The sequence below is a fragment of the Pogoniulus pusillus genome, chromosome 25 (genome assembly GCF_015220805.1).
Source record: "Pogoniulus pusillus isolate bPogPus1 chromosome 25, bPogPus1.pri, whole genome shotgun sequence".
Taxonomy (NCBI): domain Eukaryota; kingdom Metazoa; phylum Chordata; class Aves; order Piciformes; family Lybiidae; genus Pogoniulus; species Pogoniulus pusillus.
The window spans coordinates 17,113,057-17,127,550 of record NC_087288.1 but is presented as its reverse complement, the minus strand read 5'-3'; the positions used below and the strand labels follow the sequence as shown (position 1 = coordinate 17,127,550).

The following is a 14,494-nucleotide window of genomic DNA, read 5'->3' as shown; positions in this document are numbered from 1 at the left end:
CATTCCTGATGCAGGCCAGGATGCCACTGGCTCTCTTGGCCACCTGGGCACACTGCTGGCTCATGTTCAGGTGGGTATCAATCAGCACCCCCAGATCCCTTTCTGTCTGGCTGCTCTCCAGCCCCTCCTACCCCAGCCTGTAGCTCTGCATGGGGTTGTGAGTGCTGGCCTTGATTCCCACAGCTGCAGGCTACCTTATCTGAGGAAGGATAAGTGGACAGCTCGTTAATGAGAAAAACAAGGCATGGTTTATGCAAAGGACTGGGTTGTTCTTGCCTGATTATGCTAATGTGCAGGTGTGTGCTCCATGCTCAAGACTATATAATGAGAGTCAGAACAATCAATAAAGTGTCTCTGGTACAATTCACATTGAATGGCCTGGAGTCCATGTGGCATTGCTCTGGCAGGGGGCTTGGACTCGATGATCTCTTTGGGTCCCTTCCAACTCCTAACATCCTATGAGCCTACGATTTCCTACCCTGTCTGACTGCAGTCTGGATGCTGAAGTATCATATCTAAGGATGGAAAATAGAGATAAATATTACTCCTAGCTTTACCAGAGCTGCTTAGCTCAGCCCCAGTACAGGGTGCCTTAGGCTTGCACACATCCATATCCTGCTTTTGCTACACCTGCTTTGCTGTACAACCCTGCTGAAGCAGGTGCAGAGCTGCATTGTCACATGGGAACAGATCAGAGCAGAATCCAGCTTGCTATACCTCACCATCAGAGTGGGATAAAAGCAATGCTGTTTTCTGCAGTACCTTTTCTAATTCCATCTTTTTGCTTGCTTGTTCTTTTGTGACCCAGACAGCAGAGCTTATATCATCTCCCTGGGGAGGCTGTCAGGCATATGCCAATAGATCTTGCAATGGAGAAGCTCTGCCTAACTTCAGCCTGCATTATAACCTAATCCAACCAGTCTGCAGTATTTGTACATTCTGACACCTGACACAGATGATTCATTTTAAAGCCTTTTTTGTTGCAAATAAGGCTGCAGTCCTATTACAGCCCTGTAGAGTCAGGTTGCAATTTGTAATGCCCCTGGAAGGGGCAGGTTTAGTTGTTGAAGATGTTTCTTCAGCATTAAGCTTTTATCAGCTGCAGTCAAAGGGAGTCTAACTCTCTGATCTTGTAGGATAAAACAGAACTAAACAGTTTGCTTTTGTGGTTTCTCTGCAGTGCTCCTGAGTGGAATTATGTTGATCCCAAACAAAAACAGGCTTTGGATAAGCAAGTAGATGATGGAGAGTTTTGGTGAGAATTGTTTGTCTTTGGGGCATTTTATGTGCATGTATGCTCTTTAAGTAGTCCTTTCAGCTGGATAGGGAGGAACTACCAGCAATAAGGGGGTTAATAATCACATGTGTGTGTTGTTAGCCTCTTGTTTATCTCCCTTCCCCTTCAAGCATTACCTTTCATTAGTACTTACATAACTCAGAGCTTACCCAAAATATAGAGACCAGATGGTAATAAAAGCAATGAGGTGGCAAGAATGCACCTCAGCTGCTCTGCATTTTGACATTTGGGTTTTTTCCCTAAGTGCTACACTCTAATGAAACAGTTTAGATTACCAGCTTGGGAAGGGTCTCTTCACCCTGACCTAATGGAAGGCACTTCCAGTTAGCTGATTATATGGATCAGTACAGAAGCCATGTCACTGTCCTAGGCTGGAAAGAAGAAACAGCCACCTTCTTCCAGTGCAGTCAGTTATATGGGCCATAGGGTGCTGAGAAATGGGAGCAGATCTCTGCTTGTGGCATGAAGTGCTCAAGGGCTGTCACCTATGCAAACCTACTAGGAATGGTAAAAATGATCCCCAGTGACAGAACTAAAGCAAACCACCAAACTCTGCTTGTGGCACATGAAGTGCTCAAGGGCTGTCACCTGTGCAAACCTACTAGGAATGGTGAAAGCAATCCCCAGTGACAGAACTAAAGCAAAACACCAAACTCTGCTTGTGGCACATGAAGTGCTCAAGGGCTGTCACCTGTGCAAACCTACTAGGAATGGTGAAAGCAATCCCCAGTGACAGAACTAAAGCAAAACACCAAACTCTGCTTGTGGCACATGAAGTGCTCAAGGGCTGTCACCTATGCAAACCTGCTAGGAATGGTGAAAGCAATCCCCAGTGACAGAACTAAAGCAAACCACCAAACTCTGCCTGTGGCATGAAGTGCTCAAGGGCTGTCACCTATGCAAACCTGCTAGGAATGGTGAAAGCAATCCCCAGTGACAGAACTAAAGCAAACCACCAAACTCTGCTTGTGGCATGAAGTGCTCAAGGGCTGTCACCTGTGCAAACCTACTAGGAATGGTAAAAATGATCCCCAGTGACAGAACTAAAGCAAACCACCAAACTCTGCTTGTGGCATGAAGTGCTCAAGGGCTGTCACCTATGCAAACCTACTAGGAATGGTAAAAATGATCCCCAGTGACAGAACTAAAGCAAAACACCAAACTCTGCTCGTGGCATGAAGTGCTCAAGGGCTGTCACCTATGCAAACCTACTGGGAATGGTGAAAGCAATCCCCAGTGACAGAACTAAAGCAAAACACCAAACTAAGACTCTTTTTCTACAGTGATGCTTCCAAAATGGCCAACTCCAGCCCCCACTGAATGGCATCTCTTTACACATTTAGTTTCACCAGTTTTAGTGAGTTTTCTTACTAAGCCTGATCCATGAGGGACTGGCCACAGCTGGAAAATGGTATGACTGAGCCCATAATGTGTAACAGCTGTTGAGAACATCTCCAGAAGACACAGCTCAATCAGGGAACAGGAGGTTTTGTTTCCAAAAAGCCAGTTGCAAGGTCTAGAGTTCTGCTAAATGGCAGCTTTGGGCAACTCTGTAGTTCACTGCTCTGTTAGGGGAGACATCCATTTGCAGTCACCTTGACTGCTGCAGGCTAATGGGCTAACCTTGGTCTTTTTGTGCACCAGGATGGCCTTTTCAGATTTCCAAAGGCAATTTACCCGCCTTGAGATCTGCAACTTGACTCCAGACACGCTGACAAGCAATGAAGTCAATAAATGGAACCTGACCCTGTTTAATGGACAGTGGAGACGAGGTTCGACAGCTGGAGGTTGCCAGAACTACCAAGGTGGGCAGCCAAGTGGTGAAATACCAACCAGAACAATCAAAACACAAATGCTTCATAACTGGAGGGGGCTTTGGTGGGAAGGTATTGGAGAGACAGCTCTTTCTGCAGGGTCAGACAGTAAGCAAAAGCTTGACAGTCTAGATGAGGATCTAATACACACTTAGTTCCTTGTCAGAGTTTACCAGCCTTAATTCATGTCTTGATTCATTTTTTATCCTCTTTCTACTTTTTCTGCTTACAAGGCTCTTGCTACTGACTTGAGCAATCCTCTAAAGGATTGGGTAAACCAGGCAGGTGTTGCAGTTCAGTGGCAGTGTTGTTTTCCATTCCTTTTCAGGTTAGATCTCTGGGGATGCTGCCTGGCATTTGGTCCTCCTACAATAATAACATCCCAGCCAAGGATGTTTCCTGGAGATAAATGACTAGCTGGAATTAGCAGTATCAGCTCTCCCTGTTAGTCATTACTCCCCAGGAAACACTTTGGTGCTTTGATTTGATGTGGTTCCAACTGACTGATATTCAGCACAGCTGAATAGGGGTTGCCAAGAAGAAGATGCTAACCCCTTTTCAGTGGTGTCCTGTGATAAGATAAGGGGCAGTGGATACAAACTGAGACACAGTTCCACTGCAACATGAGGAAAAAGCCTTCTTTACTGAAGCTCTGGACTAGATTTCCCAGATAGGTTGTGGAGTCTCCCTCTGTAGAGAATCTCAAGACCTGCCTGGATGTATTCCTGTGTGACCTGTGCTAGGTGATCCTGCTTTGGCAGGGAGGATGAAATTAATGATCTCTGGAGGACCCTTCCAACCCCTACCATTCTATGATTCTATAATTCTATATAGAATTATAAAACTCTATATAGAATTATAGAGTCATTGGACACTGGAATGGGCTGCCCGGGGAGGTGGTGGAGTCGCCGTCCCTGGAGCTGTTCAAGGCAGGATTGGACGTGGCACTTGGTGCCATGGTCTGGCCTTGAGCTCTGTGGTAAAGGGTTGGACTTGATGATCTGTGAGGTCTCTTCCAACCTTGGTGATACTGTGATAATGAAATGGAAAGGACTGGAAAAAATCCAGGCAAGAGTCTTTCCAAGAAGAGATATTCTCTGTAATTCCAGTTACAGCAAACTTGGCTACAACAACAACAAAATCTCCTCCTTTTTTTGTCTCACCTTGGGAATTCTTAGCAACATACTGGACCAATCCTCAGTTTAGAATTCGTTTGGATGAACCAGATGATGACCACAAAGGGAGTTTGAATGAGCCATGCTGTACTATTCTGGTGGGCTTGATGCAGAAGAACCGCAGGAGGCAGAAGAAAATGGGAGAAGCTCTGCTCAGTATTGGTTATTCAGTTTATCAGGTAAAGCTTGTTCTTGATTAAAGGCTTTATTCCCTCTTCTGTTATGCTGGAAAAAAACAGTGGTGTGTTAACATCTTGAAACTCAGCACTGCAGTAAGAGTTGGATTTTGCAAGGTGTTTCGAATCCTTCTCGTTTCTTCCTGTCCCACACAATGTGGGAAGATCCAGAGAAATTTAAGCTCTGTCTTTGTCCCTCTGTAACATTAAAGCAGTGTGAAACTAGAGGCAATAATTTAGCAAGGGTCTCATTGAAAGTTGCTGGCTATAAACTCTGAATAGGGGCAGGCTCAGGGTTCCTGGCAACTCTGGATAAGTGCTGCTTCTGGTGACAAACTCTCCTTCCTTCCTCCCTCCCTCCCTCCCTCCCTCCCTCCCTCCCTCCCTCCCTCCCTCCCTCCCTCCCTCCCTCCCTCCCTCCCTCCCTCCCTCCCTCTCTTTCTTTCTTTCTTTCTTTCTTTCTTTCTTTCTTTCTTTCTTTCTTTCTTTCTTTCTTTCTTTCTTTCTTTCTTTCTTTCTTTCTTTCTTTCTTTCTTTCTTTCTTTCTTTCTTTCTTTCTTTCTTTCTTTCTTTCTTTCTTTCTTTCTTTCTTTCTTTCTTTCTTTCTTTCTTTCTTTCTTTCTTTCTTTCTTTCTTTCTTTCTTTCTTTCTTTCTTTCTTTCTTTCTTTCTTTCTTTCTTTCTTTCTTTCTTTCTTTCTTTCTTTCTTTCTTTCTTTCTCTCCCTTCCTTCCTCTCTCCCTTCCTTCCTCTCTCCCTTCCTTCCTCTCTCCCTTCCTTCCTCTCTCCCTTCCTTCCTCTCTCCCTTCCTTCCTCTCTCCCTTCCTTCCTCTCTCCCTTCCTTCCTCTCTCCCTTCCTTCCTCTCTCCCTTCCTTCCTCTCTCCCTTCCTTCCTCTCTCCCTTCCTTCCTCTCTCCCTTCCTTCCTCTCTCCCTTCCTTCCTCTCTCCCTTCCTTCCTCTCTCCCTTCCTTCCTCTCTCCCTTCCTTCCTCTCTCCCTTCCTTCCTCTCTCCCTTCCTTCCTCTCTCCCTTCCTTCCTCTCTCCCTTCCTTCCTCTCTCCCTTCCTTCCTCTCTCCCTTCCTTCCTCTCTCCCTTCCTTCCTCTCTCCCTTCCTTCCTCTCTCCCTTCCTTCCTCTCTCCCTTCCTTCCTCTCTCCCTTCCTTCCTCTCTCCCTTCCTTCCTCTCTCCCTTCCTTCCTCCCTCCCTTCCTTCCTCTCTCCCTTCCTTCCTCTCTCCCTTCCTTCCTCTCTCCCTTCCTTCCTCTCTCCCTTCCTTCCTCTCTCCCTTCCTTCCTCTCTCCCTTCCTTCCTCTCTCCCTTCCTTCCTCTCTCCCTTCCTTCCTCTCTCCCTTCCTTCCTTCCTTCCTCTCTCCCTTCCTTCCTTCCTTCCTCTCTCCCTTCCTTCCTTCCTTCCTCTCTCCCTTCCTTCCTTCCTTCCTCTCTCCCTTCCTTCCTTCCTTCCTCTCTCCCTTCCTTCCTTCCTTCCTCTCTCCCTTCCTTCCTTCCTTCCTCTCTCCCTTCCTTCCTTCCTTCCTTCCTTCCTTCCTTCCTTCCTTCCTTCCTTCCTCCCTTCCTCCCTTCCTCCCTTCCTCCCTTCCTCCCTTCCTTCCTTCCTTCCTTCTCTACCATGTTAACTGTCCTGGTTTCATTGCCTACCAAGTTAACTGTTCTGGCTCAGTAATTTTGCTTGGGTGAGGATATTTGTTTGTTTTGTTTTGTGTTGCTTTCTGATCTGTTTGTTTATTTCTTTTGAGGTGTTTTTTTGTTCTCCTAGTGGTATTCCTGTCTCTATAAAGTATATATAATAATACAATGCAGGGAGAAAATCATCCCTACATGTCTATGTATATATCCATATCTATCTAGCTAAATATAATATATGTATGTATATGTATGTGTGTATATATATATAATGCAGGGGAAAAGTCTGTAGTGTCACCTCTGATTTCTGTAATGTGAGGAGAGAGAAGCAAATACAAAATTTTCCAAGCAGTTATTACAATTCCCAAGATTATATCTTGAGAAAATCAATTAAATGTTGCACAGATTCCACTGGATGAAGATCATTAACCAGCACAGGTGAGACCAGCTGGGAATGGTTGACTTCTGCTAATACATCTTGTGCAGGATGGTTCAAAACTGGGAAAGGCTTTCCCCAGTGCCTAATTGGCTGCATACACAAATGGTTCTCACTAAACACATTTTTGAGTTACTGTCTGCATGGTGCCAAACACCCTGCCCTGCTGGCATCCTGAATTTGCACATTAAGGATGTTTATCTGCTCATATCAGTGCCTACAGCCATGGGGAAGTTTGCAGAGCTTTTGTGCATCTGTCTCTTCCATGAACTTTTCCATAGTAGGGCAGCCTTGGTGGCTCCTAACAAGAGCTGTAGATTTACATCATTGCAGCTGATGCTGCATGTCTAATAAGGGCACCATGGATGGTGACCAAAGGAGAAGGTGAAAAGGTGCATTCTTCAGCCTACCTGCTTTTCACCTGGAACTACCTCTGGGATTCGGAGGGATGCTATTTTTGGCTCTCACTGGAATCTGTGCTCCCAAGATAACTGTTTTTCATAGAATCAGTCAGGGTTGGAAGGGACCACAAGGATCAGCCAGTTCCAACCCCCCTGCCATGCCCAGGGACACCCTACCCTAGAGCAGGCTGCACACAGCCTCATACAGCCTCACCTTAAACACCTCCAGCCATGGGGCTTCAACCCCCTCCCTGGGCAACCCATTCCAGCCTCTCACCACTCTCATGCTCAACAACTTCCTCCTCACCTCCAGCCTCAACCTACCCATCTCCAGCTTTGCTCCATTCCCTCTGCTCCTGTCACTCCCTGAGAGCCTGAAAAGTCCCTCCCCAGCTTTTTTGTAGCCCCCTTCAGATCCTGGAAGGCCACAAGAGGGTCGCCTGGGAGCCTCCTCTTCTGCAGCCTGCACAGCCCCAACTCTTTCAGTCTGTGCTCACAGCAGAGCTGCTGCAGCCCTCTGAGCATCCCAGTGGCCCTTCTCTGTTTTTGGAAAGGAGGTACAAATTATCATAGCAATGAAGTTAATTTAGGAAAGGCCAAATTTTGAAATCTGTGGCTTGTTATAATTGCCTTGGAACCATTTCATTACCTTCAGTCTGATCTGTAGTGACAGGAGCTTTATATTTTCATCAAATCCCAGTATCAGTAAACTAGTAGATAGAATCATAGAATCATAGAATCAACCAGGTTGGAAGAGACCTCCAAGGTCATCCAGTCCAACCTATCACCCTGCCCTAGCCAGTTCTGTCTGGCTTAATTTAACAAAGTGGGGCTCAGCTGTTGACTTTCCTGACTGAAGATTGAAAGATTTCCCTTTATTTCTTTGGAACATCTCTGGCACAAAGTAGAACTTCAAGTATAACTGATACTACAATATGTGCTTGTAAATGAAAATGAAGAAAAAGTCTCTGAAAGAGGCTTCCCTTAGTTAATTTTTTTTTAAATGATAGATGTGGGTAAGTAGCAGCCCTTTAACTTTGTCTCTTTCTCTTCCATTCAGATTCCTCAGGAGGTATGTAATCTCTGGTGAAGACTTCTAACCTCCAGATGAGAATCTCCTGATGCACTGGAGAATTTAGCTACCAGCAAGACTTCTTGCTTACTAACAAACAGCTCTCCTGAAGAGCTTGGTTCTTGGATCACTGGATCAACACCTCAAATTCTGAATAACCATTTCCAAGGGACCTGGAGCACAAAGCTTTATTACAGACAGCTGAGTCCCAATATTCCTTTGCACTTGTTCACAGGCTCACAGGATGTTAGGGGTTGGAAGGGACCCAAGGAGATCATCGAGTCCAACCCTCCTACCAGAGCAGGACAATCCTATCTAGCACAGATCACAGAGGAACACATCCAGACAGGCCTTCAAAGTCTCCAGAGAAGGAGACTCCACAACCTCTCTGGGGAGCCTGTTCCAGTGCTCTGTGACCCTCACAGGAAAGAAGTTCCCCCTTGTGTTGAGGTGAAACCTCCTGTGCTGCAACTCACACCCATTGCTCCTTGTCCTACCCCAGGGAGCAGTGAGCAGAGCCTGTCCCCCTCCTCCTGACCCCAGCTCTCAGATACTTAGAAACATTTATCCAATCCCCTCTCAGTCTTCTCTTCTCCAGACTAAACAGCCCCAGGGCCCTCAGCCTCTCCTCATCAGCCATGCCCTCCAGTCCCCTATCATCTTTGTATCCCTCTGCTGGACCCTCTCCAGCAGATCCCTGTCCCTCTTCAACTGGGGAGCCCAAAACTCCTTCATTTGTTAAAATTTAGGCTTCCACTACATTTGCATAAGAGAGGTCAGATTTTGTTTAGAAGAAGTGAAAGCAGAGCAGGCTCTCTGCAGTCTAAATCCAAGAAAATGTAGCTAATGTGCTTTAGAAGAACTGTCAAGCTCTCTTGATCCAATCATCTTCTGTTTCTGAGCTGGGGCTGCTGGTGATGCAGATGCCCTGCTCAGCTTTTCCTAATCCTCCCAGATGTCCATGTTGAGGTAAAGAGACTTTTCCTTCCCAAAGAAGGAAGGAGTGGCTTATATTCATTACTGAGGTCCAGCAGCCTGCCTGTGATGTTTTGAGTGTTCTCTGCTCCCCCACACTTTAGAAATCACCCAGACTAGACTCAGCCAGCTCTGGGAATATGAGTGAAGCTTATATTTACAGCTGGCACAATAGACAAGTAGATAGTTGCAGTATATACAGTTATAGACAGAAATAGACAAGGTAAAAGGTAATACAGAAACACAGCAGCCCTCCCAGAAACCTGAGTCCCCAGGAGTGGCTCCCAACCACCCCTGCACCTTCCCCCTGCCCCTCTAAACCTTTCCCCAGTCCCAAAGAAGAATGGAGGTTCTGCCAGAGGTTAGGAAGCAAAGTGGATGAGCCCAAAATGGGGGAGAGGTTAGAGAGTTGTAGCTCAGCCAGCAGCCCCAAGTGAGAGTGGTTATCTAATGTTTATATTTCTTGTTCCTATATATCTCAGCAAGTCTATGAGTGCAGCAGACATCACCACTGTTTTCTTCCCACAGCCTGTAATCTAGTTCTTCTCTCCAAAACATTCTAGCCTGCTTCAACCTAGCACACTGCCCTGTCTATTTTTGCCTTAGCTTTTCAACCCTTTTCTTCTCCCCTTTTCTGCTTGCACGTAGTGATTAACTATGTTCTTTTAGCAGCCTTGCAGATGCAAAGGGGAAATCTATTGGAAAAGATATGGATCTGGCTTCTTAATCTTCACATTACCACTTAGCTTAATGCTGAGTGAGTGGAAATGGCAGGGCTGATGAATAAATGCCAGATCCAATCTTCTGAACCAAAGAGTTGAAAATGCCATACTATTGTATCATTTACAACAGTGCTGGTTTGAAGCTAGCTAGAATGTTTTGGTGAGATGAATTGGATTATAGGCTGTGAAAAAGGAAACAATGCTGATGTCTGCTGCACTCATAGGCTTGCTGAGATGGATAAGAACAAGAACATAAGAATAGATAACAGAGTCTCTCTCTGTCTCTGGGGCTGCATGAACTTCTCTCTCTAATCCAACTTGCTTCCTGACTAATTCTTCTGCTTCCTAACTCCTCCTGGCTGACCCTCCAAACTCACCTTGAGCATAAAGCAAAGTCTGGGGTAAGGTAGAGGGGTGGGGAGAAGGTGGAAGGGCGGTTAGGAGCCCCTCCTGGGGACTCAGGTTTCTGGGAGGGCTGCTGTGTTTCTGCATTACCTTTTTAAACCTGCATATTTCTGTAGGGCTGGGTGCTAGGTTGGCCTGGATGATCTTGGAGGTCTCTTTCAACCTGGCTGATTCTATGACTCTATGTGTCATCAGCCACAGATTTATTGTTTGATGCTTATGCAGTGGTTGGGGAGTCACCTGCCTCCCCTTTAAGAAATTACCCAGACTAGACTCACGCAGCTGGAAGTTAAGGAATGAAACTTTGCATTTACAGCTTAGCACAATAGACAAGCAGATACTTACAATATTTACAGCTATAGACAGAAATATACAAGTTAAAAGTAATACAGAAACACAGCAGCCCTCCCAGTAATCAGAGTCCCCAGAAGAGGCTCCCAACCACCTTTCCTCCTCCTTTCCACCCCTCTACCTTATCCCAGAGTTTGCCTTGTATGCAAGGTGAGTTTGGAGGATTGGCCTGGGGGGGTTAGAAAGCAGAAGGATTACTTACACAGAAGAAGCCCAGGGAGAAAAGCACAGGCACCAACTGGGACATAGACACACACTCTGATACTGTCTTATCTATGTTTTGTGTTCTTGGTTTTGTACACCTCAGCAAGCCTATGAGCGAAGTAGACACCACCACTGTTTCCTTTTCATAGAATCATAGAATCATAGAATCAACCAGGTTGGAAGAGACCTCCAAGATCATCCAGGCCAACCTAGCACCCAGCCCTATCCAATCAACCAGACAATGGCACTAAGTGCCTCATCCAGTCTTTTCTTGAAGACCCCCAGGGACAGTGCCTCCAGCACCTCCCTGGGCAGCCCATTCCAATGCCAATCACTCTCTCTGTGAAGAACTTCTTCCTAATATCCAGCCTATACCTACCCTGGCACAACTTGAGACTGTGTCCCCTTGTTCTATTGCTGGTTGCCTGGGAGAAGAGGCCACCCCCCCACCTGGCTACAATGCCCCTTCAGGTAGTTGTAGACAGCAATGAGGTCACTCCTGAGCCTCCTCTTCTCCAGGCTAAACAGGCCCAGCTCCCTCAGCCTCTCCTCATAGGCTTTGTGTTCCAGGCCCCTCACCAGCTTTGTTGCCCTTCTCTGGACATGTTCCAGCACCTCAACATCTCTCTTGAATTGAGGAGCCCAGAACTGGACACAGCACTCAAGGTGTGGCCTGACCAGTGCTGAGTACAGGGGCAGAATAACCTCCCTTGTCCTGCTGGCCACACTGTTCCTGATGCAGCCCAGGATGCCATTGGCTCTCTTGGCCACCTGGGCACACTGCTGCCTCATCTTCAGCTTACTATCTATCAGTACCCCCAGGTCCCTTTCCTCCTGGCTGCTCTCCAGCCACTCTGTCCCCAGCCTGTAGTGCTGCTTGGGGTTGTTGTGGCCAAAGTGCAGAACCCTGCACTTGGCCTTGTTGAATCTCATCCCCTTGGCCTCTGCCCACCCATCCAGCCTATCCTCTAATTCCTCTCATTAAATGATTCCAATTTGCCCCAAGCCAAGCAAAACTTCAAAGCACTGAAATGGAAACAGGGTGGGTGAATTGTCAAGTGGTTCTTAACCGATCCCCCTTTCCCGCAGCTGGAACACATCACAGACATCCACGCGAACCGCGCTTTCTTCGCAAGGAACCAACCAGCAGCCCGGTCCGATCCTTACGTCAACCTGCGTGAAGTCTCCAGCCGCTTGACGTTGCCCTGCGGGGAGTACCTGATAGTGCCATCCACTTTCGAGCCTTACAGAAGCGGCGAGTTCTGCCTGCGAGTCTTCTCTGAGAAACACGCCAAAACGCAGTGCGTATCTCCTGCCCGCCGCTGCTCCTGCCGGGGAGGCTGGCCTGGAGTCCTGCACACCCCAGAATTCCTGTGTCCAGTTCTGGGCCCCTCATTTCAAGAGAGATGTTGAGGTGCTGGAAGGTGCCCAGAGAAGGGCAACAAAGCTGGTGAGGGGCCTGGAACACAAACCCTATGAGGAGAGGTTGAGGGAGCTGGGCCTGTTTAGCCTGGAGAAGAGGAGGCTCAGAGGTGATCTTATTACTGTCTACAACTACCTGAAGGGAGGCTGTAGCCAGGTGGGGGTTGGCCTCTTCTCCCAGGCAACCAGCAATAGAACAAGGGGACACAGTCTCAAGTTGTGCCAGGGTAGGTCTAGGCTGGATGTTAGGAAGAAGTTCTTCACAGAGAGAGTGATTGGCATTGGAATGGGCTGCCCAGGGAGGTGGTGGAGGCACCGTCCCTGGGGGTCTTCAAGAAAAGCCTGGCTGAGGCACTTAGTGCCATGGTCTGATTGATTGGATAGGGCTGGGTGCTAGGTTGGCCTGGATGATCTTGGAGGTCTCTTCCAACCTGGTTGATTCTATGATTCTATGATTCTATGATTCCTCTCCCTCGGTGGTTTGAATTGGAGAGGAAAGGCACAAAAAACCTTCCCCCCCCTGTTGTGGAAAGGAGTTTAGGGGAATTCATGGGGAAAAACACACAAGGCTGAATTATAAAGAAAGTAAGAAGGTTTATTACTAAAACACTGGAAATCCCCTTCCCCAAACTTATTTATCACAGTATCACCAAGGTTGGAAGAGACCTCACAGATCATCAAGTCCAACCCTTTACCACAGAGCTCAAGGCCAGACCATGGCACCAAGTGCCACGTCCAACCTTGCCTTGAACTGCCCCAGGGATTTCCCAGGCAAGATACATTCAAGGAGGTGGAGCAGACAGAGGTGGGATGGGGAGCATAGGAAGCAGACAGCCTGTGGGCTGCTTCTGTGCATTTGCTAACACTTTATGTTAAGACAACTTCTTTCACTGTCTGTTTTAGAGGCAAATGGTAGACTCATCATTTCTGGATGGTTTTTTAATGTTTTCTAAAATCTTTTCTTTCTTCCCTCCCCCCTCCCAGGACAATTGGTGATACGATATCTGCAAACCCATACGAGGTAAACACCTAAACTAAGCAGATTTGGTTATTTTTTTTTCCTAGCAGACTTTTTCTTCACAATGTGGGGGGGTGAAGCAAAGGGAAGATTCTTATTTCTCCCCTGAGCTGAGCTAACAGTATGTGTTACCATTTTTTTTGTAGTGGATGTTCTTTACATATCTCCATGTCTTCATTTCATGAGTATTTTTGTGTGCTTGAGTCTATGCAGCTCAGAAACTCACTCTTGTAGACCAGACTGGAACATGTTAAGTTCTCTTTCCATGTGGCATAGGTAGGAGAAGGCAGAGAGGACACAAAATGATGCTTTCTGTTTCATAGAATCATAGAATCATAGAATCAACCAGGTTGGAAGAGACCTCCAAGATCATCCAGGCCAACCTAGCACCCAGCCCTAGCCAGTCAACCAGACCATGGCACTAAGTGCCTCATCCAGTCTTTTCTTGAAGACCCCCAGGGACGGTGCCTCCACCACCTCCCTGGGTTGAAACAAACTATCTTCTTGTGATGGTTTGGGTGTTCTCCTCACCCCCACACTTTGGAAATCACCCAGGATAGACTCAGGGGCTCTGGAAATTGAATGAAGCTTATATCTACAGCTTAGCACAATAGGCAAGCAGAGACTTACAATCTATACAGCTATATACAGGAATATACAAGTTAAAAGGTAATACAGAAACACAGCAGCCCTCCCAGAAATTGTGTCCCCAGGAGGAGCTCTCAATCACCCTTCCACCTTCTCCCACCCCTCTACCTTACCCTAGATCTTGCCTTATGTTTAAGGTAGTTTTGAGGGTTGGCTAGGGGGGTTAGGAAGCAGATGGATTAGTCACATAGACAGCAGGTTAGGTTAGAGAAAGAGAAGTTCAGCCCAAAGCCCAGACAGCGACTCTGTTATCTATGTGTCCTTGTTCTTATCCATCTCAGCAAGCCTATGAGTGCAGTAGACATCACCACTGTTTCCCTTTCACAGCCTGTAATCCAATTCTTCTCACCAAAACATTCTAGCTAGCTTCAAACTAGCACACTTCCTGAAGCCCAAGAGAAATTGCTGAAGCAGATTTCCAAGGAACTGCTGAATTGCTATGGCCAGGTGCAGCAACATTTTCACTGCATCTGTTTTATAACACTTTTCTGGTAGCAGAAAAAAAGCTTTTTCATTAATCTTAGAAAATATTTACTTCCAAATGAAGCCATCCCCTGGCTGGTTGTGATTTAAGTAGGTTGAAGGAGGTGATTCTGCTGCTCTACTTTGTTCGGCTGAGACCTCACTTGAAGTACTTTGTCTAGCTCTGGAATACTCAGCATGGAAAGGGCATGGACCTGTTGGGTTCAAAAGGAAGATCCCAAAAATGGTCACAAAGCTGGATCACTTCTATGAAGAA

At 46.7% G+C, this 14,494-nt stretch overlaps 1 protein-coding gene across 1 annotated transcript in view; it reads left to right on the top strand.

Moving 5' to 3' along the window:
- The window catches only part of CAPN8 (calpain 8), a 53,166-nt gene that overhangs the window by 23,122 nt on the left and 15,550 nt on the right, over window positions 1-14,494 (top strand). The window contains exons 8-13 of the mRNA XM_064164568.1: window positions 1,181-1,255; window positions 2,942-3,102; window positions 4,290-4,465; window positions 7,999-8,010; window positions 11,757-11,968; window positions 13,074-13,110. Of these exons, the coding sequence (XP_064020638.1) occupies window positions 1,181-1,255; window positions 2,942-3,102; window positions 4,290-4,465; window positions 7,999-8,010; window positions 11,757-11,968; window positions 13,074-13,110 (673 nt within the window). The remainder of the gene's footprint in view (window positions 1-1,180; window positions 1,256-2,941; window positions 3,103-4,289; window positions 4,466-7,998; window positions 8,011-11,756; window positions 11,969-13,073; window positions 13,111-14,494) is intronic.